The 26,405-nt window shown below is 39.9% G+C and overlaps 1 protein-coding gene across 2 annotated transcripts in view; it reads left to right on the forward strand.

Moving 5' to 3' along the window:
• Positions 1 to 26,405, forward strand: part of LOC124788192 (POU domain, class 3, transcription factor 2) — a 642,117-nt gene that overhangs the window by 583,926 nt on the left and 31,786 nt on the right. For both annotated transcript variants that reach the window (XM_047255360.1, XM_047255361.1), the window contains exons 4-8: positions 7,708 to 7,879; positions 10,719 to 10,865; positions 12,407 to 12,574; positions 15,008 to 15,172; positions 20,537 to 20,910. In XM_047255360.1, coding sequence (XP_047111316.1) covers positions 7,708 to 7,879; positions 10,719 to 10,865; positions 12,407 to 12,574; positions 15,008 to 15,172; positions 20,537 to 20,910 — 1,026 coding nt within the window. The remainder of the gene's footprint in view (positions 1 to 7,707; positions 7,880 to 10,718; positions 10,866 to 12,406; positions 12,575 to 15,007; positions 15,173 to 20,536; positions 20,911 to 26,405) is intronic.

The following is a 26,405-nucleotide window of genomic DNA, read 5'->3' on the forward strand; positions in this document are numbered from 1 at the left end:
GTTGATAAGTAACAACACAACAGTCGATCAAAATAGTATTGTAATACAAGCTTTTCTTTTACACAAAGCCCCATTATTAACTTACAAATTTTCAAATGAAGTGTTTTTCTATCAACTCTTGGTGTAACAGGGGTAGGTAGACTGCTAACTTGTTGATGAACAGAATATCTAATAATATATATTTACAATGTGCAGCCGATGTTTTTATGGGCTGATATGCTGACAGTTTCCTGTGATATATCGATTCGTTTTCGATACATCGAAGACCAACAATGATAGGTTTTAAATATCGATATATCGGATTGACACTATTTTTAAAATAATCAGTCGTCCTAAACAGTACATAGGGATCGCATTTCTCGTGTAGATGTAGGAAGACTCTGTCAACATGGACTCGGTAATGCTTTGTTTTAAAGTTACGAAATAGTTAATTATCACTAGAGCGATTGATCAATTCCTTGCCGTCTGCATCCTCCCCTGACTTAACACCGATTGGACTGCCTGCAATAGGATTACATCAGAACGGTCTACCAGCAGCTGACTGCGATATGAAAGTGTGCGAGAAAGCACGCACTACGTTAGATGTATGCATGTTCAGAATTCTGTGTGACGACGAATAAAAGATAGTATTCGTGTGAAATTTGGTCTCTTTGGGTGGTGATGTTGCCAATTACTCGTAAAATAAAGAAAATGAAATGTGTAATGAACAGTTGTGTTTAAAGCATGCCACGTGTGAAGCTCGAAAGCTAAGTGTATTTGGAGCCACGTAGATATGAATATTTCTCCTTGTCTTTACACAAAGAATCATGTCCCCAAGTACTGTATGCTGTTTCAGTATTTTTAAATATGAAACCAAAAAAAGTGCCAGAAACTTCCTTTCTGTATATATTAAAACTGACTAAATTTTATGAGTATCTCAAATGTTGGTTTCCTCTCTGCAGATGTTAAAATTGGCTAAATTTTGCGTACACTTCTAACGGCGAGTTCTGTGGAGACACTCTCTGTACGTTACAATTTAAAAGAAAAACTGGCTAAATTGTTAGAATATCTCTGATGTTGATTTCTGTGAGGGCTGTTTAAAGACTACAAGAAAAATGAATTATTAACAGACATGTGTCTGTTTATCAAGGAAGCGACAGAAAAGGGAGAGAAAAGGGTGGTGAACCTATTTTGCAAATATGACGATGTTCGAAAGGGACATTTCCGACGTCATGAAAGCCCTCTCCGTTGTGTTGCGGCGCAGCTGGGAACAAACACGTAGTTTTATCTCCACCTATTTTGCTGTAAATTCCGGTGTACAACTGCTAGCAAAGTGCTTAAGAACACCTGCTGCCAGCGAGAGAGACAACAAAGAGGCGGATGTAGTGACATCCTGTTATATGCGAAGCTAACTGTCTATCTCTTTGTTCGGTTCTTGGTGCCGGAGCATCTGAATAGCAGTGTACACAACGCAGCGACCTGCCGCGTGTGCAGTGACAAAAATGTCGGAAAAGTGAGGAATCGAGACAATTGTATCACTGTTAATTGTGGCGTGGATAGAAGTTTGTCCGACTAGTTAGTTGGTGCTGGACAGAAAGAGCGGAAACCGTTGTTAAAAGGTGTTGTGGCCATATGTCTGAAAGGAGTTGCGAAAACGACTGAAAAACTAAGTCTGAAAACTGGACCAGCAAACGAACTTTGTTCCCTTTGCGTTCGACGTTTCGCCGGGTAGGAGCGCTTCCACTCCGGCGAAACAACGACGTTGTAAAATATACGCCTGGTGTCGGAAAGCGTCGCGGCTTAAGGCTTCCGTCCAACCATAATGGACGCCTGCAATGGCTTTGACACTATTCTGTTTATCTTGAATTAGGCTGCCTGCTCCGGCTAGCCCTCTAATGAGACGCTCCTCTGTTTCTCGGATATTATGACAACAGCGCCCATCGATCCCCCATTCTCCTGTCTAACCATAATTCCCGCTGGCACGAAGGTGCTAATGAGATGCTCTCCTGACGTTCACTTATTACCCGTACGTAGAATGTTGTTTACAAGTAGCGTCTTTATTTATGGGAGTCGGTACGAGCTGTGAAGTACGCTCCATGTCTAACAGAGAGCTGCAGATTATCACTTGATTCATGGCTACAGGTCATCCCTTTGAATCTCCGTGCTTGGTTAGGCGTTATGGTGACAGATGGTCTCGGGGTCCTTCAGGGCATGGTCCATTAGACATTTCAGACAGCTTCCCACTTGGGTCTACTTGCAAAGTCGTGACTGGCGATAATGAAATGTATAAACACAGTCGACTATCGTTAATTCAAAGTTCAATGGATCTCAGAAAACGTTCGAATAATTGAGATTTCGATTTAACGGTAGTCTGACTGATGAGAATGAAGTCCAGAAATAATCGAAACGAGGATATGTGGTAAAAAAGTTAAAAAAAAACAATGATCTTTTTCTACGTCGGGACCTCCAACGCGTTTGGCCAAGCGCGCTTTATGTTGTCACCGAAGTCGTGCTTAATTGTAAGGCAGTACGCCAGTATAAGCGCAGCTTCCCAGTGACGATTTCGAATCTTTTGGAGTCACAGATCGAATCGACTTTGCTTCTTTTTCTTCTTTCCACATAAGCACTAAAATGTACGAAATCATCAGAAGTCACATTTTCTCCTGTCTGGAATACGGCACTGCTATCCTGGAACTACTTTTTGCAATTGGTTTGCGTACTGTAGTACGATATCTGTTGTTGACTAAACAAATAAACGTCGTGAAGAGTTGAATGTCGAAACACTTGACGAGTGGTAGATAACCGCTAACTTCAAATTTACAGTGCTTCGCTGTGGTATGTAATGTACCATTCGATTTATGGAATATACCAAAACAAGTTGTAGTCTGGAAATCAATAACGGGCTGAGTGCCAAAAGACTGATTCAGAGTTATTCTTCTTTTTTGTTTTAAGAAAAATATTTTAATGAAAAAACATTAACAGTATTTTTTATTTATTGCCTACAGTAAGAGTCGCAAAACTTTTGAATTTTTTTTTTTAAATCGCTTTCCCTTTATCAGTGAAAATAAATATTTTATTCTGGAAAAAGCAAAATGGTTCAAATGGCTCTGAGCACTATGGGACTCAACTTCTGAGGTCATCAGTCCCCTAGAACTTAGAACTACTTAAACCTACCTAACCTAAAGACATCACACACATCCATGCCCGAGGCAGAATTCGAACCTGCGGCCGTAGCGGTCACGGGGTTCCAGACTGTAGCGCCTAGAACCGCTCGGCTACTTCGGCCGGCTGGAAAACGCAGAATTAGCTAAATGCCGTAGAGGTATTGGGAAGTGCCAATGAAAGAAATCTCAAGCATTTATCATTTTTAATAATAAATATTTTACAGATACGTTTTACAGATATGCTACCCTGTGATAAAATTATTTTTAACCCTTCTTTTAATTTTATAGAGCACAAAGTAATTTTAATTGATTAACGTTTCGAAAAAGGTTCTATTAACTGCTTTCAAATACGGCAGCATCTATTGCAGATCCTTTTTCTTTTCAGCTCACAAGTTGTTTTTACATTGTTGTGACGGTAAAACAAAGTTCGTTACTACGTCAGTGGTAATCCGTTTCTCGAAAATCTTGCAGGTGCAGTGGTCTTCAATTTCGTTAAATATTGTTCTCATCTTGGCGGCATAAAGTGCAATTTTTTTCACTTGAATCCAACTACATTTGGAAACATTTATTTTCGTTATGTTAATATGCATATCGGCTGCGTTATTAAAATAAAAAGTCTGGCGCATAATAACCACAAATGGACTGTCTGATGTCGAATTCTCCAGAAGTTTTACAAGGTCCTTAGGTACTTGACATTCTGGCAGCCTCTTACGTTTTCCAATCTGACCAAACTCTCTGTCACTCGCTGCTAGCAATTACAAAGCTTTGTGGCACTTAGCCCACTTCAGCCTCACCGGTGGGCCTGTACTTAACCGCGCATGCTATCTTTCGGGTCTTATATGGACTTTTTCCGCTTTTCTGGTTATTGGCAACTGACTTAGCTTGGTTTTTCGGATCTAACTGAAACAAAAATTGGCACTTAGACCGTTATTAATTTCCACTCTACAGTTTATCTTTTCGTTAATGACACTACGTTTAGTTAGATTTATCGAGAAATTCAATTTACCGTGGTTCGAGTTAACAAGAATCGATTGTAACTACATTCTTCAATGGAAACGTTCTTTCGTTTTGTTACCGTGCTGCTTGACAATTGACATCTAATTTCACATCGAGGAGTTAAACAACATTCATTTGAATTTCCGTATGGCTTGAAGGTTATAATCCCATTTCATGCGAAAAAAAGGAAAGAGGTATAGCTAAATGATTTTCTTTCATATTGATTTTACTTACTATCGAGAAAGTGGAACAACTTTCTTTCATGTTGATTTTATTTACTAACGAGAAAATATAACGAGGTGCTAGGTGATTCGCACTATCCTGTCTTTCTGTATACAAAGAAATCTTTATTTTCAAACTGTAAGCTAATGCAGCCGGTGTTAGCTTGATTGAAGTTGTCGTGTATATTTTTCTTCGGAGATAGAAACGGTTTTACTGTAACACTCAAACGACCCAATCTTAGAAGAACTTGGCAGTCTTATAGTTACCACAATAGACGATGCTGAGGTACAATAACAGAATATACTTACCATGGTATATCACACGGTTAACAGTACTACAGTGCCTGAAGACAAAGCTGTATCTGCGTCGAAAATGACTTGAAAAAATTCAAAGAATAAACGCAGCTGAGCAGTGAAAAGTAGTAAGAGGTGTTGACAGTTACACTCTTTGCAGAAAGTAAATAAAAGAATTGTCGATATTTCTGTGTTCTAATGCCGATAGTTGTTGCCGTTGTGCTCTTCGGTCCAAAGACTAGTTTGATGCAGCTCTTCATGGTACTCTATCCTGTGCAAGCCTCTTCATCTACGAGTAACTACTGCAACCTACAGCCTTCTGAATCTGCTCACTGTATTTTTCACTTGGTCTCCTTCTATGGTTTTTACCCCTTACCCCCCCCCCCCCCCCCCCACAAACCTCCAGCACTAAATTGGTGACTCCTTCATGCCTCAGAATGTTCCCTGCTAACCGATCCCTTCTTATAGTATGGTTGTACTACAAATTAATTACTTTTCTCGCCAGTTCCGTTCAGTACCTCCTCATTAGTTATGTCTACACCCTTCTAATCTTCAGCATTCTTATGTAGCACCACATTTCAAAAGCTCCTATTTTCTTCTTGTCTAAACTGTTTATCGTTCATGTTTCACTTCCATACATGGCTGCATTCCACACAAATACTTTCAGAAAGGACTTCCCGACACTTAAATCTATACTCGATATTAACAAAATTCTCTTCTTCAGAAACGTTTTTCTTGCCATTGTCAGGCTACGTTTTATATCCTCCCTACTTCGACAATCATTAGTTATTTTGCTTTTCAAATAGCAAAGCTCATCTACTACTTTAGGTGTCTCATTTTCTAGTTTAATTCCCTCAGCATCACCTGATTAAATTCGACTATATTCCATTATCCCTGTTTTGCTTTTGTTGATGTTCATTTTATATCCTCTTTTCAGGACAATGTCCATTCCGTTTAACTGCCCTTCCAATTCCTTTGGTGTCTCTGATAGAATTACAATGTCATCGGCAAACCTCAAAGTTTTTGTTTCTTCTACCTGGACTTTAATTTCTATTCCAAATTTTTCTTTGTTTCCATTACTGCTTGCTCAATATACAGATTGAATAACATCGGGGATAGGCTATAACCCTGTCTCACTCCCATCTCAACCACTGCTTGCCTTCGCCACCCTCGATTCTTATAACTGCCATCTGATTTATGTATAAATTGTAAATAGCCTTCCGCTCCCTATATTTTATCCCCGCCTTCTTTAGAATGTGAGAGTATTCCAGTCAACACTGACAAAAGCTTTCTCTTAGTCTACAACCGCTGTAAACGTAGGTTTGTCTTTCCTTAACCTACCCTAGCGCTAGTACTGCTTCGTGTGTTCCCACATTTCACCAGAATCCCTGCTGATCTTCCCCCAGATCGGCTTCTATCAGTTTTTCCATTCGTCTGTAAAGGATTTGTATTAGTATTTTGCAACCGTGACTCATAAAACTGATAGTTCGGTAATTTTCACACCTGTCAGCACCTGCTTTCTTTGGAATTGGAATTATATTCTTGTTGAAGTACGCCGTAAGAATAAAAAGGAAGTTCTCATACATAGCATGAGAGGAACCCATCAAAGATGCGATAGAACAATATAAAATACATTTTTTTTTAAATTCTAGAATCAATCAGGCACTAAAAGCACTAGGTGATAGATTTGAACAACTTAGTAATCGTAGCAATTATTTGCAATTATTATGCAATGTATACGATTTAAATACCATGGCCAAAGAAATGCAGCTAAAACACAGTACGCATTTAGATTGTATTTTAGCTCTTGGTGATTCGGTTGACATAAATGGGGAAGAACTAGCAGAAGAAATTTCTGGAGTATCCGCGCTTTTGGGCATAAAAGAAAAACTAAACAGTATACTGAGTTTCATCACAAAGTTGAATTTTGCCCCAAATGATAATGGTCCTTTAAAAATGTTGCTACGAGTACCAATAACTGAAGCAAGTGGCGAAAGGAGTTTCTGTAAATTAAAATTATTTAAAAGCTTTTTACGTTCGACTACTGTTTGGGCGCTCTGGTAGTTGAGCATGAAATTGCTGAACAAGTAAATTTAAAGAAAGTTATAACAAAGTTTACAGAATTGAAAGTTTAGAAAAATCGTTTTTGTGGTTAGTTGAGCTCTTTTGTTTTACTTTCAAGATAATGACAATTAAAAATGTAAAAATTATATGGTTCGTAAAAATTATATGGTTCACAATTTGTAGCCAGGTACAGATATTTCGTAATTTATGTCTACTGCTTTGTACTGCTTGATTATCAATGTTATGTCATATGTTTCTTTCGGAGTCTTCATAGATTCTTGAGCACAGTATTCTGTAACATTCTTGGAGAGGGATCAGGTATCACTTGCAAGCGAATTTTTCAAATGGTGGCCAAAGATAATGGTTTCGGTACTCCAGAATGAGATTTTCACTCTGCAGCGGAGTGTGCGCTGATATGAAACTTCCTGGCAGATTAAAGCTGTGTGCTGGGCCGAGACTCGAACTCGGGACCTTTGCCTTTCGCGGGCAAGTGCTCTACCATCTGAGCTACCCAAGCACGACTCACGCCCCGTCCTCACAGCTTTACTTCTGCCAGTACCTCGTCTCCTACCTTCCGAACTTAACAGAAGTTCTCCTGCGAACCTTGCCCGCGAAAGGCAAAGGTCCCGAGTTCGAGTCTCGGCCCGGCACACAATTTTAGTCTGCCAGGAAGTTTCGGTTTCGGTACTGTTAACATGGACTCTTTTTGGAATGAGGTTGTTTGTCACGTGGTCCTACCATCTGGTATTGAACATGAATCTAATTTTTTTTGCTGGTAAAAGTTTTTTTGCAACGGTAATGAATCCAAGTACCACTGCTGTACCGTAACTTTGAAATCATATTGCCTTACATGTTATACTTTCGTCTGAACGGGTCTTGACCTCCAATGAGTCGCTGCGTCGTTTCCAAAAGCTGCACGAACTGCAAATGTCGCGTTTTGAACAGAGAAGGTATGTTTGTAGTGAGAATGTGGTGTATCTGTTGTGCAGGACACGTGTGAGAGTAGCGCGTCTCCGGAGCCAGGCGGCCGCGGTTCGACGCCCGGCTCGCTGGGCCCCGGACCGGCGCACTCGGCGCCGCCTTCGCCCGATCCTTCGCCTTCCGCCGCCGCCAAAGCGGCCGCCGTCGCCGCTGCCAGCGCCGCCCACCTCAACGGCACCAGTGAGTCACGACTGTAACTGCTAGCCGTTGTCGTATCAAGTAACCACGCCCGTAGAGAGCCTCTTACTTCTGTTTATCTACATATGGTAGATGAAGTCGTCCATGTTGAGCTTGACACATGGGAGAGTAAATATGTTGAAACCATTGCTTCTAGAATATAAAAGAGTTCTTGCTGTCTTGTGGACTGCATACTCCAGAAAATTTTTTCATGCCACGACATGGGATGTTCATATGGATGCCACTCATAACCATTTTGGTCATCAAGCAGTCCTCGAGAGTGCGTTATATTTTATGTGATGGTTTCCTTTCCTAGACAACATAGGACTTTTCAGTAACATTATGCTCCTCATTACATTGTGAAGTGTTGGAAAACGGCTGAAAATGCGATATCCAGGACCTTAAACAGTTATTGTCTTTGGAATCATCTCATCATTGTGTCTACTGTGTGGATCCTCCGCCAAGCAGTTTCAACAGTTTTTAAAAGCGCTGCAGACAGAATGGCTTCACCTGCATGTAGATACCTCATAAGTCTCTATCTCATGTAGTTGCTGTGTGTACTGCATGTAGCAGAGACTCTGGATACTAGCAACTACTTATAATAATGTATTCAAAAGTATAAACAACAATTTTGAATGGTTGAGACTAACTACAGGAAAAATTCATTAGAATACACACTGAAGCGCCAAAGAACCTGGTACAGGCATGCACATTCAAGTTCAAAGACATGTAAACAGGCAGAATACAGTACTGCAGTTGCCAACGCCTATATAAGTCAATAACTGTCAGGCGCAGTTGTTAGATCGGTTACTGCTGCTACAATGGCAGGTTATCAAGATTTAAGTGAGTTTGAACGTGATGTTGTAGTCAGCACCCGAGCGACAGAACACAGCATCTCTGAGGTAGCGATGAAGTGGGGATTTTCCTGTATGATGACTTCATGAGTATATATCAGGAATCTGGTAAAACATCAAATCTCCGACATCACTGCGACTTGGAAAAGATCCTGCAAAAACGGTACCAACGACGACTGAAGAGAATCATTCAATGTGACAGAAATGCAACCCTTCCACAAATTACTGCAGATTTCAACGCTGGGCCATCAACAAGTATCAGTGTGTGAATCATTCAATGAAACATCATCAATATGGGCTTATGGAGCCAAAGACTAACTTGTGTACCCTTGATGACTGCGCGACACAAAGCTTTATGCCTCGCCTAGGCCCATGAACACTGACATTGGACTGTTGATGACTGGAAACATGTTGCCTGGTTGGATGAGTCTCATTTCAAATTGTATTGAGCAGATGGACATATACGGGTATGGAGACAACCTCATGAATTCATGGACCCTACATGTCAGCAGGGGACTGTTCAAGCTAGTGGAGGCTCTGTAATGGTGTGGGGCATGTACAGTTGGAGTTATATGGGTCTCCTGATACATGTAGATATGACTCTGATGGGTGACACGTAGTAAACATCCTGTCTGGTCACCTGCATCCATTCATGTCCATTGTGCATTCCAATGGACTTGGGTAATTCCAGCAGGGCAATGTGACACCCCACATGCTGAGAATTGCTAGTGTGGCTCCAGGAACACTCTTCTGAGTTTAAACACTTGTGTCAGTGACCAAACTCCCCAAACATGAACATTATTGAGCATATCTGGGATGCCTTGCAACGAGCTGTTCAGAAGGGATCTCCACCCCCTTGTACTCTTGCAGATTTATGGACAGCCCTGCAGCGTTTGTGGTGTCAATTCCCTCCAGCACTAGTTCAGACATTAGTCGAGTCCATGCCATGTTGTGTTGCAGCACTTCTGGATGCTTGGGAAGGGGAGGGGAGGGGCTACATGTGATATTAATGCAGGTTTACCAGTTTCTGTGGCTCTTCAGTGTACTTGTAAAGAAAAAATAAGGTTTAGTAAATGGCTGTCAGAAAAAATGTAGCTTCCATGCTATTGGGAATTATTTGTAGTATGAAGCACCCTGCACAGCACATTACAGTGGTCAGTGACTTACCATGTCTCCCACAAGAGGTGTCAAAAGTGGCCTCCATGAAGTTTTGAGCATCTATGTATATATCACAATATGGGCTGCTTCACTTATTGAAATGCAACAGCCTGCATCTGAATTGAATTAAAGGCAGCATGAATGCAGTGTTCCATGTCTGCACATCTCAGTACATAAAACGTATCACCACAGGTAAAAGTTCAAAGGATTGATGTCTGGTGACCAGAAGGGCCACACAAGTGGAATTCCTCATCTGGTCCAGTGCATGTTTTCAACGTACACTGTAATGCAGAAGTGGATACGAGCACCATAATTTAGCAGCTAATGGTCTTCCATACAACCGAAGGCAGTGCAGCAGGAGAGAAAGTCTGTACTGCAGAAAGGGCAGATATGCTTTATCTGTGTGGGTTAGTGAAAGAAAAACTAGTCCCACAAGGCAGTCATCAGTAATCCACCTCACACTTACAGACTTAACTTGTTATGACAGCACAAACCACAGGGAATTTGTATGGCCTCTGTAGATAATAACAGCGTGATATCTATTCAAATAAGCTGGACATGCTACTCCAAGATGTGAATAAAATGGTCTCTTGCATGGAAAACATGGAGTTGTGGACATAGATCCATCACACTTTATTTGTTTCTTGCCTTCTCAGATATCATTTCCCACACTTTGCTCCCACTGTTCAAAATCATACTTTCAGCAGGCATTTTCTTGAAGAGGTGCATTATTCTTTGCCTGGACAAGAGAAAAAATTTAACAGTGTCAAGAGCTGATAATGGTTTGTAGAAAAAACACAGAAGTGATGGCAGGTCATGTTGTGTTTCAGTGGCAGGTATGGTGACGTTGCAGAACCTCGCATCGCTGCAGCAGTCATTGCCACAGGTGGCATCACTGGCAGCTGGCCTACAGGGTATTGCTGGGCTTGGCTCTCCACTGCTCAATGCGCCACTCAACCTCAGTGTCAGTGGAGCAGGTGTGTGTTTTGTTGGTGTGTTTGTGTTTTGCAAGTATGCTGGCAGTTTCCTTACGCTGTATGAAACACTCCTTCTTCTGCAATTTTTTTTTATTTTTTTAGTCTAGCTTACTTCATGCTTCTTTTTAGTACCTTCGTATTTTGTATATAATCTCTCCATTTAACTTTTAAGCTCCTTCTAATACTTTCAGTTTCTTCTTCTGTAGTTTTCCTGTAGTCCAGTTTTCATTTCCACACAGTGCTGTGTGCAGACTAACGGTTTCAAGAAATTATCTTTACATTTTGTATCAGTATTTGAGTCCAGCTCTGCTCTTTTCATGAAAAAGCTTTATTATTCCAAATCATTTGCTGAATGTGAATTTCATGTCATCAGCTGCAATGGTTGTAGATGTCTTATCCAATTATAACAGGTGAAAATTTGTGTCAGACCTGGCTTTGGACCTGTATTTCTTATTTATCATTAGCAGTTGCCTTATCAGCTTCAGCTACCAGTGTGTGCTTCTCATTCTGACCAAAAACTCCTTATGTCATAGTCCACATCCTTATATCGTAGTCTTATGTACATCTTTCTTTAAGCTTGCAACATAACTTGATTCCCACTTAGGTAGGATGACATGCCACAGGGAATTGAGACCATTTTTATCATCATATGTCTCATCTTGACTTTTGAAACTTACATGTGATTTGATGAGCAGTGGCTGTATCAAATATTATATCAAATTATGTACTGAATGCAAATTTCATAACATCAGTGACAATGGGTATGGATATATTACACAGTTGTGACATAAAAACAGGAAAACCAGGTTTGGATGTGAATATCATGTCATCAGCTGCAATGGCTGTAGATGCATTAATACTTCACAGTTGGGTAATACATCTATACCCATTGCAGCTGATGTCACGAAATTCTCATTCAGTGAATAATATGCAATAATATTTCATGCACTGCTGACTGTCAGATCATATGCAAGGAAGCTTTGTTCTGCCGTGACAGTCTGCTTCCGATGTTTCTTTAATCTGACATTCTTTTGGAATACTGCTCCCTTGCCAGTGGGATTGTTTCACTTTTTCAGCCACTGCCTACTTCAGTTTCATCAGTTTTCTGACTGGTTTGCTGTGGCCCACCACAACTTCCTCTCTTATGCCAGCCTCTTCATCTCAGAGTAATGCTTGCATTCTGTGTCCTCTATTATGTGTTGGATATATTCAAATCCCTATCTCCTCCTAGTATTTTTACCCACTGAAGTTTCCCAAAGTACCATGGAAGTTATTCCTTTTCACATCTTTAGTAACTCACTAATCTGATTTCTGCTTTTATCCATCGTTCTCATTTTTCATTGGTTTGTCCTTAATACAATCAGTGTGACAAGCATGCTGCAATTGCACTTTTATCAGAAAGATTTTTAGGATATGAAAACTGCTCTACTGGGAACAGATTTGCAGTCTCAGCTGTATGATCCTTAATTCATGTCTAATGACTCTCTTAAAAAACAAAATACGTGGTACCTTGACCTCTTGATTGATGTACACTGTTTCAGGTGGTGCAGTACCAACTTCCTGTGCTAGCAGCTCTCCACTGCTCTCACCTGCTCAGCCACAGTTGCTGGCAGCTCCACAGCCAGCTGCCATGCCACAGTTCATACTTGCTTCAGGGCAGCTTATCCAGGGAATACAAGGAGCTCAACTTCTCATACCTACATCACAAGGTAAAAGCAGTTCATATAAACATAAACAGCCCAAAAATGTTTTGCACGACCTGAGATATGCGAATATGTGTAGGCTCCAAGGGGAGAAACGAAAAAATGGAACTTATAATACCAAACAAATTAGCCAATGACCTTGCCACGCTGGAAACACCAGTTCTCGACCGATGATCCAAATTGAGCATAATCAGGCCCAAACTATTCTTGATAGCAAAAAGGGGCACCTAACATCTGTATGTGACACTGGTTCAAAATGAGACTGACCCACCTCTTGTCTTGACAAGGGAGACCACATATTCTATGATGATCATCAGGGATCAGAGAAATCCTGGTCACCAATGAGTGGGTGACCACCAGGAAACATGGGTGCTGCTGTTTAAAAACATGCAAGTCAAAGATGTGCTCCAGGCCATGGAGTCATATATCATTATTATTGCCAAAAAATAGCCCAAATAAAGACAGTCTGCTCAAAAGTGCAAATCTTTACATATCTATGAAATCAAAATGTACTGTTGGATATGAACCAGTACCCTGTTGCCCCACCTAATAAACTGTCATAGACATGGATGCTCCTTGACATGCTGTCCATAAGGCAGTTAAGATGTTACTGCTCAAGTCTACCCCACACTTCAACGGCAACCATCCTGAGGTCATGCAATGTGAGTTCCTAGGGTGCATGGAAGTTGCAACTAGTCTCAAGCAAACTCTTTTGGCACTGCAGACAGCTCCAATCAATTTATTCCTGGAGGAAGGCACATTATGGTTGTGCATAATCTTCTTGATAGATGAGCCCATCACTGATATGTTGACTGTAAGGCTGGACAATACAGAGGAGAATTATATCCCTGTGCTACATTGCCCTCAAACTATTCTTGATAGCAAATAGGGGCACCTAACATCTGTATGTGACACTGGTTCAAAATGAGACTGACCCACCTCCACCTGAACAAGGGAAACCACATCTTCTATCATGATCATCAGGGATCAGAGAAATCCTGGTCACCAATGAAGAGAACCTGATGCCACTGGTATGGTTTTCATTCGATGTGTTCCCTTGTTCACCATCTCAATGCACAATCATACTGGGAGATTTCTAATCTTGTTCCTATTGGATGCCTAGTGGCCAAATTCATCATATGGAGATTGTTGCATACAGAATGTGTTGCACAGTTCTATGGTATTGCTCTTAGGTTACCTATGAGTTATAATTTGTAGGCAGCAGCCATCAGCTGCTACTATTAACCACATGCAAACACCACAAAGTAGATCTGAAGTGTTTTCTTCTGAATGTTTGAATGACATTGCTGTTGTGTACATCAAATTGGCAGACAACTTCCAGCGTTGACAAACTTCTTTCCCATAAAGTGACACTGTACACACTGTCTATGTGAGAAATGACACTTTAAGACATTCTGACACCAGAAAAATATACACTAGGTGCACTGTCCTGTTCACAGTTATTAGCAATTCAACACTGAGAAGGGATGTTTACTTTTATCTCCATTATAAAGATGTTTTGTGTGTGTATGTGTGTGTGTGTGTGTGTGTGTGTGAGTGTGTGTGTGTGTGTGTGTGTGTGTGTGTGTATGTGTGTGTGTAGCAGGCTCTTATGGTAAAAAAGTGTTGTGTAAGAGGTTTTTCATAAAAATAAAGAAAATACTTGTATATAATACAGGCCATAAGGGTATGCAAAACTTTTCTCACAATTTTATGTTTTATGTGCAGAAGTTTTAACATATGATTTTGCACATGTGTGATGTAGCATTCCAGTGAATATATTTCTATACTTTAAGTTTTCATTAGTTTCTCACTAGCTGAAATTTAACTTTCTGCAGCAAGAAGAAACATCCACCATTATTTCGTAACATTTGCACCTATCCTATTGGTTTCATTTTTAGCCACTTACAGAAATACCAATAGTACAACACATTTGATTCTTTTATAAAAATTTTGGTATTTTGGAACTGACATCGTATTTTCTCTTTCTCTTTGTCCACACGTAATTGTATCATTTTTTATCTGATACAAACTGCAACACACTAGTAAAATGTTTTCTATTTAAACTGACATATTATTGCTACCATTGTGTGATATTAAACATTTTAATCACTCAAGCAGGAAGAATAGAACTTCCATTTTGACAAGACCAGACCAGATCTTGATAAGACCAAATATTTTATTCAAATGAAGAGACAATGCAACATTTTGTTTTTCATGTGTGATTATGCCTGTGGGCTCTTTTGTAAATAAAAAGCAGATCATCTTATTACAACATTTTGATGAAGTCTATATGTTCCGTAAATTCTGTCAGGTGTATATGTACTTTCAAGTCTAAAACTGCACAAGAAGGAGAAATCTGTGACTGCATTAAACTACATGAAGTTTCTACTAGTGTTTGACACACAATAACTAAAACGTGTTGTTCATATAATGCAGGTATTGCTACACAGACCATACTGACAATCCCTGTGAATCATGTAACAAGTGGGCAGATGGTAAACCTTGCACTAAGCAATGGACAAGTGGTGACAACGACCCTAGCAAATCTGCAGACCTTGGCACAGCCACATCACTTGCTGACTACACCTTCTGCTGCAACAGGTAAATCATCAACCTTCTTTTCTTCAAAAATAACGTCAGTTTGTGGTGGTGCTAATCATTTTAAGATGGCTTTCATAATATACAAATGTGTGTTATTCAAAAGTAGAATTTTTTGACTTGCATTTTACATAAATGATTCCTAACATTCACTGATATTAAAGGCCATAATTTTCAGTGATGCCAACAAACTATCAGGAAATATTCACATCTTATGTGAACAAAGAAACACAAAGTTTCATCCTATGGGTACAGTAATTACAAGTTTAATGCTCTCTTTGTAATAAATAAGCTATAAATCTTATGGCAGGACTCAGAAACACTTATTCTTGCAAGATAAGTTAAGTCATTGGCAAAAAGGACTAAAATACAAGCATTAAACAATTTTCATTGTATCTTAATTTGGAAATTGTTTTATAAATGGTCATGTAAATTCATCATAGCCTCCATTTTATGTGCTACAACATGCAAAAAGTTATAGAATCTTGGAGATATATGTTACCACCATGTTATGGATATTGTACAACCTGAAGTAGAGTACTGTATGAGATTTACTTCATATGTGTTCGAAAAAAGTGTAATGATTAATGCATATATCAGTGAGAAAGAAAAGGCTAAGTTTCTCTAGTTATGCAACCATGACAAGAAATTTTTCCCTATTACATGGACTGTAATAAACATACTTGTTGATGACTAATGGCCAATAAACCAGTGTAAACCCTTCAGAGCTGTGCCCCATTTAACCCATAACTGATACTTTAATATAAAATTTGGTAAACTTGATAACGTTCTTGACACTGCTTGGAGAAAAAAGATAGTTTGTCATTGGCCAATTTAAAAATCTTCAATGTAAATTACAGATGCCAATGACTATTTGGTTGGTTTGTGTACCATAATGCTTTCTTAAGTATGGTGCTACTGGAGGTTGTACACCCTTGTCAGCTTTCAGGTTTTGAATTGTGTCAACCAGCTGCAAGTGGATGTATGGTTTTAACCTGAAAGATGATTTATAGTGTAGTGTGGCTCTTTCACATACCTGAAATATTTCTGAAGTTGGAAGTCCAATGTAGAATCAGAAACAAATTCTAGGACTGACCAGGAATAAAGCTAAGGGTCTTTGAATGTTTCACTAAGACATTTTCCCATTGGATCATGAAAGTGATATCTAAAACAGTGAATGTCTGCATAGATAAAGGAATGTGCTATATCTTTTAAACAGATGTAATTCAAGTGGTTCATAAACAGATTTTCAGCATTGACACCCATAAAATATACTGACACTCTCTTTCAGTAATGTAACAATTAAAATATAGATCCAACTGGTGTTCTTCTATTATTTCTTCTATTCTATGAATAATTGTTAATTGATGGCTGTATTTCTTTGTTGAACAGCAGCTACTGTTAAACAGTCAAAAATTACAGAAAAAAATGTTAGTTGAGCATTTAATACTTTATTACTTCTTATCGTAGTTTCTGAGTGAAACTTTCCTGGTTCTATTTATCGCTGATATAATCGGAATTTGTTCATGCAGATTTAGTATTATTGTTGATGTCTTACATAACTTTCCATGATCTCTCTCTTTTTTTTAAACCAAGTTTTCTGGGGAGCTTTTAATCAGACTTCCAATTTTTTCATCAGTTTGAGGGTGAGGGTTCCTTGCTTGATGTCAATAACTGCAATTTGTCTTCTGTTTCATGTTTTGTCCATCAATGTACTGACCAGGGAGTAGCAAAACTTAAATCTGATGTAAATGGATAGAAGAAATAGCTACTCATTAAGTTGTGGCAGGAAAACATACAAATAAAAAAAAGTTTTGCGTATGCAAGCTTTCACAGTCATTGGTTCCTTTCTCTGGTAGAAGAGCTGAAGAGGGGTGAAGGAAAACAGCTGGAGAGGCTTAGGAAATGTGACAGAGTTCACAAAAGTCACCCAGAACCTCGGTCGGGGAGACTTACTGGATGGTATGAGAAGGAAAAACTTATTGTTGGGGACAGCACTGGATGAGATTTGAGAAACCTATTTTCATTTGATTTACTTTAGTTCACTATGACAATAAAGAAGGCTCATAACAAACAAATAAGTAAGAGGATGTCATTGCAATATGAAATACATAGTAGAATTAAAAGAAGGAGGTTTTTAATAACTGAAGAAGTTAATGACAGAAAAGTCATCAGTTTCTGTTCCCTGTTGTCTGTGGCTTTAAACAAAACCTACTACAAAGAATTAATTCTTTGACTCTGTGTCATGTGTGTGCTGCTGTAGTTGTATGTTCACTTGGAATAGTGAAGCTGGAGCCAGTGATAAGCTGAAGACCTGATTCAGTCAATGAGACATCTTGAATTGCATAACTGGCAGTGCACTGCCTATAAAAGACAGGGATCTGATTTTCTGGTCTTGCACACAGTTTTAACATGCTACACATATTAAAACCCTAAACCATTACAAACGCTTCTTAATGTATAACAAATTGAAGTATAAGTGAAAAACTACACATCAGAACCCATTCTATCCATAATACTGGGTGTTTTAAAATGAATATCAGGGTTTTAAGACGTTGTAGCATATGTTACATTCAATTTACAGTTATAATTAACACATCAAATGATGGAGCAACTCAAACAGTTTATCTTACAAGCATTACTTGAGCACCATTCATCATATAGCACACTTCAGGTTGTTACGTGAGTTGTTCTCAAACCTTGATCAGTGTGTCTGGAGTAATTGCTGCAACAATTGCAACAATTGCTTACAAGCATTACTTGAGCACCATTCATCATATAGCACACTTCAGGTTGTTACGTGAGTTGTTCTCAAACCTTGATCAGTGTGTCTGGAGTAATTGCTGCAACAATTGCTTCAGCCCTGTTTCTTAAGTTGGGTAGATCAGCTGACAGCTGAGGCACATACAAATGATCCTTTATGAACCCCCAAATGTAAAAATTGCATAACATCAGACTGGATGAACATGGTGGCCATGAGAAACATGCTCTGTCATCCAGCCCCTTGTGGCTAATCCAACAGTCAGGTACAATGTAGTTTAACCAGTCACGTACTGAGCCAGTGGAGCAGTGCACCATTTTGCTGCCAAATAAAGTTTAGATTCTTCCAATTGAGGAAAGAGCCATAGCACATCAATATAAGAAACATAAGTTACTTCATGAGGATAAAGTGAAATTCAGCCAATCAGTTGCAGAAATGAAAAGCTTATTCAAACCACTTGACTTAGGTTTCCACATCTTTAAAATGTCTTCTACAGAAGGATCAATGATTAGACTTGCAATTGCTAACATGATATACATGTTAAATTATAGGCATACCGAAAAATTGAAAAAATAATCCACTAGCATATGACAAATTACTTACTCTTACTACTTACATAATGTTGCCCGCCTGGCTAGCCATGTGGTCTAATGCACTGCATCCTGAGTGGGAAGGCATGCCGGTCCTCGGCACGAATCCACCCGGCAGATAAGTGTCAAGTTCCATTGTGCTCGCCAGCCCTGTGGATGGTTTTTTCCATCTGCCTCAGCAAATGCAGGCTGGTTTCCCTTATTCCGCCTCAGATGCACTATGTTGGCGATTGCTGTGGAAACACCGTCTCCACATACACATACACCATACTTGCTCTACCACACAAACGTTGGGGACTGCAGTGGCGTGAGTGGACTGCTGTAGCCTGTTGTGGGGTTGTGTACCACTGAGGGCTATGGCAGGGACGAAGCCTCTCCGTCATTTCTAGGTCCACAGTTCAATAGATGCATACAAACATACATAATGGTGCAGTGGCACATTATAACTGTAACCATAAGCCACATATGAAACATAAAATTCATCTCCATAACAGCAAAACTATACAAATCCTGCTGAGTGTCATTAGACAGTACTTTACAAATGTAACTAGTAAATTGGTGTCAAACTGCTGTGTCTCTTAGATTAATGAAAGTTTTGGACAAGAGGGCGGTACTTGTTTGCCGAGATGCGTGTGTAAGAGTGGGTAAAAATAATAGCATTAAAACGGCTTAAAACAATTAAAATACTAAAAACGTAACCTAAAACGAAGTCATTCACTGATCATATGATACTATGAAGAGCCAACATGTGGTATTTTATTAGGTTAACACTGATTTTTTTAAAAAACCAATGAATTATGTAAACTATAAAATAACTTAAAGAACATCACAAATTATAGGCCCAAAAACTTACAGCCAGGATATGGCACAAAAAAACATTCAATTTAGGGGAGTCTCATTGCAAATGTAGCATCTCATTGTGTGCGTTCACATTTCGATCTTGGTGAAATGTCAGTTCATCCCTGAAGATAACACTATCCAGAAAAATCTTCATTATTATGCAATAACGTTTGGCTTGCAGAGTTGCCACATAAACCAAAGTCTGTGGGCTTTAGAGCTTGTAATGACTGCAAACTATAGGGACATACTTGTAAGCAACTCCTTAAAAGTCCACACACTAATTTCACTGGAATTGCTAATTCACAACTAGCCTTCCGAACTGATTTCTCGGGGCTACTTGTTCAACACATACTTCAGTCACCCTTAGTCATTTCATACTCTTCTCTTTGCACAGACAGCTGGTGTCTTCACACTGGTGATACCCTCTACTGATGTTGTTATTACTTGGAGGATTACAGTATAACTTAATATGGAATGCACATTGCCCTGTGGCAACAGGTTCTGTCCTTGCAAACTGTAAGATATAAAAAGCTTTTGTTTGCCATCTTTTCTACTAGCATTTTCTAATGAAATATCTAGGGAATGGCATATATGCAAGCACACTGTAATAAATGCTACAAAGCCTTTAAACCCCTATATTCATTTTGAAACACCTGATATTACTTAGGAAATATATAAAAATTAAGTTGTATCAATAAAGCATCTCAATTTTTAAATTAATTTTTTAAAACAAAGGACAAAGAGTACAATGCATGACAGAAATAACTGTTGACTAATTTCTAACCAAGCAATGTTATGATGTCTTTTAATGTTCAAGAGATCACTGCTTCAGTAAGTACTATAGTCTGGGCAAATTTCAGTATTTAATTCAGTTACTATAGCTCTCTGCTGCCTACTAATGAATTTCTTATACTTTATTGATCTGTGGGACATTCTTTCATTTTTGCTAATTTTTTTAGTTACATTTCAACTTTTTTTCTTGTTTCTTGTACTTACTTCATAAATTGATTACCACAGTCTACTTAGAACTTAAAGAATCCTTCAAATGAAACTTGAGTCAGGACATACAGTGCAGACATCTCTAAGCAACCAACAGTCAAAATTAAGATTGTTAGGCTTAACTGCTAAGGGATTTCAATTAGATTCCTATTGCACTTAAATTTATATCATTTACAGTTCAACCTCCTGGTGCCGCTGGACTGGGACTAGGCCAGGGAGCAGCTCAAACACTGCCCCCTCACCTTCTAAGCAATGGTGCAAGTCCTGCTCAACAATTACTTGGAGCAATGGTTGCTCCTCCACAGCCACCACATACTCATACCCATCCACATCCTCATCAAGGGCCAGCAACATCTCAGATCCCGCAGCAGTCCCCACAGCACCAGCCACAGCTTCAGCAACAGCAACCGCAGCAGCAGCAGCAAACACAACAACAAGCACAACAACAGCAGCAACAGCAGCAGCAACAGCAACAACAGCAGCAGCAGCAGCAGCAGCATCAACATCAGCAACAACGTGCACAACAGCATTCACAGCCACAACATTACCCGGTACTATTTTCCATCAATTATCAGTGATTTGAAACAAATATTTTCTATGATTACACTTATTGCTATTCATACAGTTTTCAGTAACAGGAGTAAAAACAATGTATTAGCTGATCTACAAAAATTTAGAAATTTCTTGTGCCTGTTTCATTAGAATGCAGCTAATCAAAATGGTTGGATACAAGCTATAGCATTATTTGTGCATCACCAAAAAAATCTGAAAAAGCTCTACACACACTTGTGAGTAGGGATATTTATTAATTTTTCTAGATGAGTTTATTAAACTAAGAGGTATCTCAACAGGTAAAAGAAAACAGATTTTTAGATGTTTGTATTGTTGGAGATGGAAGCTAAATAGCAAGAGGCACCAGACTTACTTAAAGTTATTGTGATGATTCTTATTACATGTGAGTTTTATATTTCCCACATAATTTTTCTTCTCTTCTTCCTTTACTTTTGTATTTCTTCCATTCTACCTCCATGAGAGCAAGATGAAATATATGATCAAAAGTATCTAGACATCTACTAGTGGATATTGATATGAGGTGTTTCCACCCTTCACCTTTGTAGCAGCTTGAACTCTGCTGGGACCATTTTTGATGATGTGTATGGATGTCTGTGGAGGAGTGGCTGCCCATTTTGCTTAAGAGCTGAAACCAGAAAAAGTTTGGATGCTGCAGTCTGGAGAAAAGTTGATGCTATAACTCATTCTAAATGTAATCTCTCAGGTTTCCTCACCATGACTGATTAATAAGAATGGACATTTCCATGGGACACATAGTACAAAGAGATCTTACACACACTGAGTTCTGTCTCCATGCCTAGAGCCATCACAGTTTGTCACAAAGACACTGCTCCATATAGCTTGAACACTTTCAGGAAAAGAAACCCTCATTGAAGAATTACAACACCTGCAAATAGTGCTCCAAAGAAATGGGTACTCAGACCACCAACTTGAATAGGCAGTGTGACCAAAATCAAGAATGTGTGACACAGAGGTTGACTGAGACCGAGGAAGAGAAAACAAAAATGGCTTTTCTACCTTATGGTGGCCAAATATCCAGAAAGATTGTAGACTCCTACAGAAAAAATAGCATCTAGTGTGAACCACTCCATTCAGCTAGGATAAAAAGTATGTTTTATAATGTTAAAGGTGATTTAGGTCTCCAATAGCTGAACATGTATCACATTCCATGCGAATGTGGCATGTCTTAGGTGGGACAGACAATCAGAGCAGTCAAAGGGAGATGGCAAGGAACATCAGTGACACACCTGAGTACAACAACCATGTAAATGGCCAAGTACTGCCTCAAATGTAATCATAAAATGAAATATGATGAGATCAGTACTGCGGTGCAAATGCCAAGCTTCTGGGACAGCATAATTCAGAATGGTTCAAATGGCTCTGAGCACTATGAGACTTAACATCTGAGGTCATCAGTCCCCTAAACGTAGAACTAATTAAACCTAACTAGCCTAACGACATCACACACATCCATGCGTGAGGCAGGATTCAAACCTGCAACCGTAGCAGTTGCGTGGTTCCGGACTGAAGCGCCTAGAACCGCTAGGCCACAGTGGCCGGCACAGCATAATTAAGTAGTCTATAAAAATGAAGCTGTCATAAAACCTAATAAATTGACACAATAGTTCCAGTTTAAATAGTGCTTAGTGTTAAAATCTCACTGAGAATGACACCAATCAGAGTTGGAAGATGCTGAGAGAATTTATGTTTCACAGAATACCCGTGCTGACTCTGAAAAGGACATCAAACAATGTAGCAGGTATCAGGAAATGAGCTCAGGTATAAATAGCAATGTGTGACCAACAGAAGTTCAAACAATAGTTCACAGTCTGGTTGGAGTCCAGATGATGAGTGAACATAACAGCAAAACTTGCAGCTCCTGAAGATGTCTGCATTGGTCATTAAAATATTGTGTGTAAAATGGAAACAACAACTCAACAGGACACCCAGAAGCACACTTTTCATCTCAAATGTGTTCCATTATGTTCAACTCAGGAGTCTGGGCAGGTCACTCCATTTAAGGAATGTTATGTCCACTAACCATTGCCCACAGGTAATGATTTATGCTTTGTATCATTCAAATATAAAAAAAATATTATCTCTAAACTCTTCCTCCGCTGTATGCAGTGAAAAATGCTGTAAAGTCTGTTCATATCTTCATTTGGCATGTTCTTAGGTACAATAAGGGGACCACATCCTAACCATGAAACACCCCTTTAACACTGTAAAACTATCTTCTCTGTATTTCACTGTTGGCACTACACATAACGGCAGGTAACTTTCTCCAGGAATTTGCCAAACCCAAACACTTCCAATGGATTGCCACACAGTAGAGCATGATTCATCACTACAGATTACTCATTTCCAGTCACCTAGTGTCCAGTTGTATTTCTTCTTACATCATCTCAAACATTACTGAGCATTAACTAAAGAAATATGTAGCATATGGGGAACTGCTTGGTCACCATGTCCCATCCTCTTTAACTTTCTATAAGCAGTATTGTGCTAGTTGACTGCTGATACCATTTTGGGACATTTGGGTGATTCCTCTCACTGATTTCATGTGATTTTTTACAGACAGTCTCTGCGATGCTCATCTCTGTCTGCCAAGTACATGAGGTCTGCTTGGTCTCGGTTTAGCTGTGATTGTTCCCTCACTTTTCAGCTTCAGACTCATATCACCATCAGTTGACTTTGGCAGCTATAGAAGGACTGAAATGTCTGTGGTGGACTTGTTGCTCAGGTGACATCAAATAATTAGTCTGCATTCAAAGTCACTGAGCCTCTGCTTTAACTGTTTTTCTTCTGAGAACACAATACTCACTGCCTCCCCTTTTAATACTTGCGGATCCACTTCTTATGACATCTAGTGGTCAATTCTACATTACCCTGGGATGTCCAGATACTTTTAATAAGATAGTGTACATTCCTAATGAGAACGGTTACCATGTCAGATGTTTCCATATCTACGTTTAATCATCCATCCATTTTCACAAGCAACAACAGTGCAAAATCAAGCAATGAAGTTATCACTTTGTTACAGAATTTTCATCATTCAAATTAATTTTTGCTGCTACACAAATTGTAGCAGCTCCACCTTAATACACAACTGTAAATTGAATAGTAAACTTAATAGTAAATATAAACAAGAATAATACCTGCAGAGGAAGTCAAGTCCTCAAAACTGGAAACATGCTATAATTGTTCATCCCAAGAATGGAGACAGTAAAGTTACAAAACACTGTAGAACCATTAGCCTTCACTCCATAAAGTGCAAGCATTTCACCATATCATTATTGACTCTGTAGTACCCAGGTAATTCATGAAAACTATTCAGGTAACACAAATATGGGTTTATTCACAAATCCCTGAACAATAATGGAAATAAGTTTCTCTTAACTCCACACATAACAAGGCAAAAGAATCATACAGAAGGTGCAATGTAAACAATACACAGAACATTTGATGTGAGTGGAGAAAAACTAAAAGAACATAACGAGGGTGATTCAGTGCTGCTGTGCATGTAAACAGGTGTCACTGGTAGACAGTGCAGTGGAGACTCTGTGGTGTGTGTGCCTCCTACTAGCAGCCTCTAGTGGCCAGCCCATGCTGATACAGTTAGCGGTTGATTTAAGTACACATGCACAGTGATACCACACTCGGTGCACTCACATTTACACGCACAAGTATCAGGATACAGCACACCTCTCCCTCATGCAAAAAGCCATCCAAACAATGGATGAGATGGTGGTGGCCTGATAAGAGGCACACCCATCAGATCCAGAGCGGTGGTAGCTAGTGCCAATGGCGAAGGCAGGACAATGTGCCAGAAGGGCACTGACCATGAGGCTGGAATGCACAGGGGTGTGGGCATACCCGAGGGCGATAAGCCCATGAGGGGCTTCACTACAGCACCAGGCCAGGAGGGTGCTATTGTCCTCTCTGTGTCATCATCAGCAGGCAGATTCCAGTGCAGAGGAGACAGGGTTGGACCTACTGGTGATGATGGCTGAACCTGAGTGGGAACAGCATACTGACGCAATGGACCTGAGGCCGGAGACAAACTGGTGTCTGGTGCCAGGAAGTTGGAACCCTAGGGCACCACATGTGGAGGGGGCAACCAATGGGATGGGGCCACCTCCACAGCAGGCAACAGTTGGCTCAAAGCAATAGGCAGTGGGGTGGGCTGTGGCAATGGAGGCCACACCTGTGAACTGGTAGCATGTGATGATGAGGGGGCGGGGGGGGGGGGGGGGCAGAACTGATCATAGTGGCATGCCACCAGCCCATCAACCATATGGAGATCATGAAGACAGAGTCCCTGGTGGTGGATAACAGTGAACGGTATCCTCTTGCGCCAGTGACCAACCCTCGCACTCACGTCTGTGATCCTAATGGGAAGTGGCCTAATGAAACTGGCCATGGCAGGTGTGACACAGGCTGTGAGAGGTGGAGGAGAAGGCATGGCTGCTAGCTGTGAAGCAATTCAGCTGGGTCTCACTCCACCATAGGCATAAAGCATAAGTGCTCAGAACATGGAGAAGGGCGTCATCCAGCCAAGAATCTGGAACGAACTTTTTCATTTGGGACTTGAATGCATGCACTAGTTGTTCCACCTCACCATTTGATTGAGGATGGAATGGTGGAGCCATAACATCATGAATGCTGTGATGGGAACAAAACAATTAAAAGTTGTGAGAAACAATCAGGGGCCCATTCTCAACACCGGCATAAGCTCCCAACAAAAATGCAATGGAACAAACCACTGACTTGTAAGAGGCAGATGCCATAAATTGTTCCAACAGTGCAATGTTCCGTTTGTTATTACTGACCAGCTTCTACATGATCGGTGTCAATGGCATTAAGCCTAAAGTCACATAGGCTTGAGAATTCTGTAACATCCCTGCAGCACCTGTGTTGATCTGTAGCCAGAGCATTTGACAAAAAACACTTAACTTGATAAACAATGTAGATGAAGTCACAAGCATTGGAGCCACACAGTTTACTTCCATGTCCATATCCTGAACAACCTTCGGTGAATGCCACATGTAGGCAATGCTGCCTTTCTTCTGGCAAGCATTACAAGTAGTCCAGCTCTTAGGGCATGCCAAATGTTCATGATGGACAAGACAGAAAGGACAATATAGAAACAGAGAATGCTGATGCTGGTGCTGTGGTGGTCATCATTGCTTATGCCACCCTTGGCCTGCTTGGCACTGGTCCCACATGCTTGCGGCCGCCAATGCCAATTCCTTGGGCAAGCAATCTGTTGTCCTAGTGGGAACATCTTGTGACACTACTGCCACATCACCCTATGCTCCAATTTGGTAACCCACTGCATATTTGCAAAACTTATGTCAATGTGGGTTTCAAAGAGTAAAGCCTTTTGGCGCCCTTCCTTGTCTGAAGCTAAACAGATAATTGTGTCACACGTGAGAGTATGCATAAGAGTCATTATGGGCATCAGTAATGA

The sequence above is a fragment of the Schistocerca piceifrons genome, chromosome 3 (genome assembly GCF_021461385.2).
Source record: "Schistocerca piceifrons isolate TAMUIC-IGC-003096 chromosome 3, iqSchPice1.1, whole genome shotgun sequence".
Lineage (NCBI taxonomy): Eukaryota > Metazoa > Arthropoda > Insecta > Orthoptera > Acrididae > Schistocerca > Schistocerca piceifrons.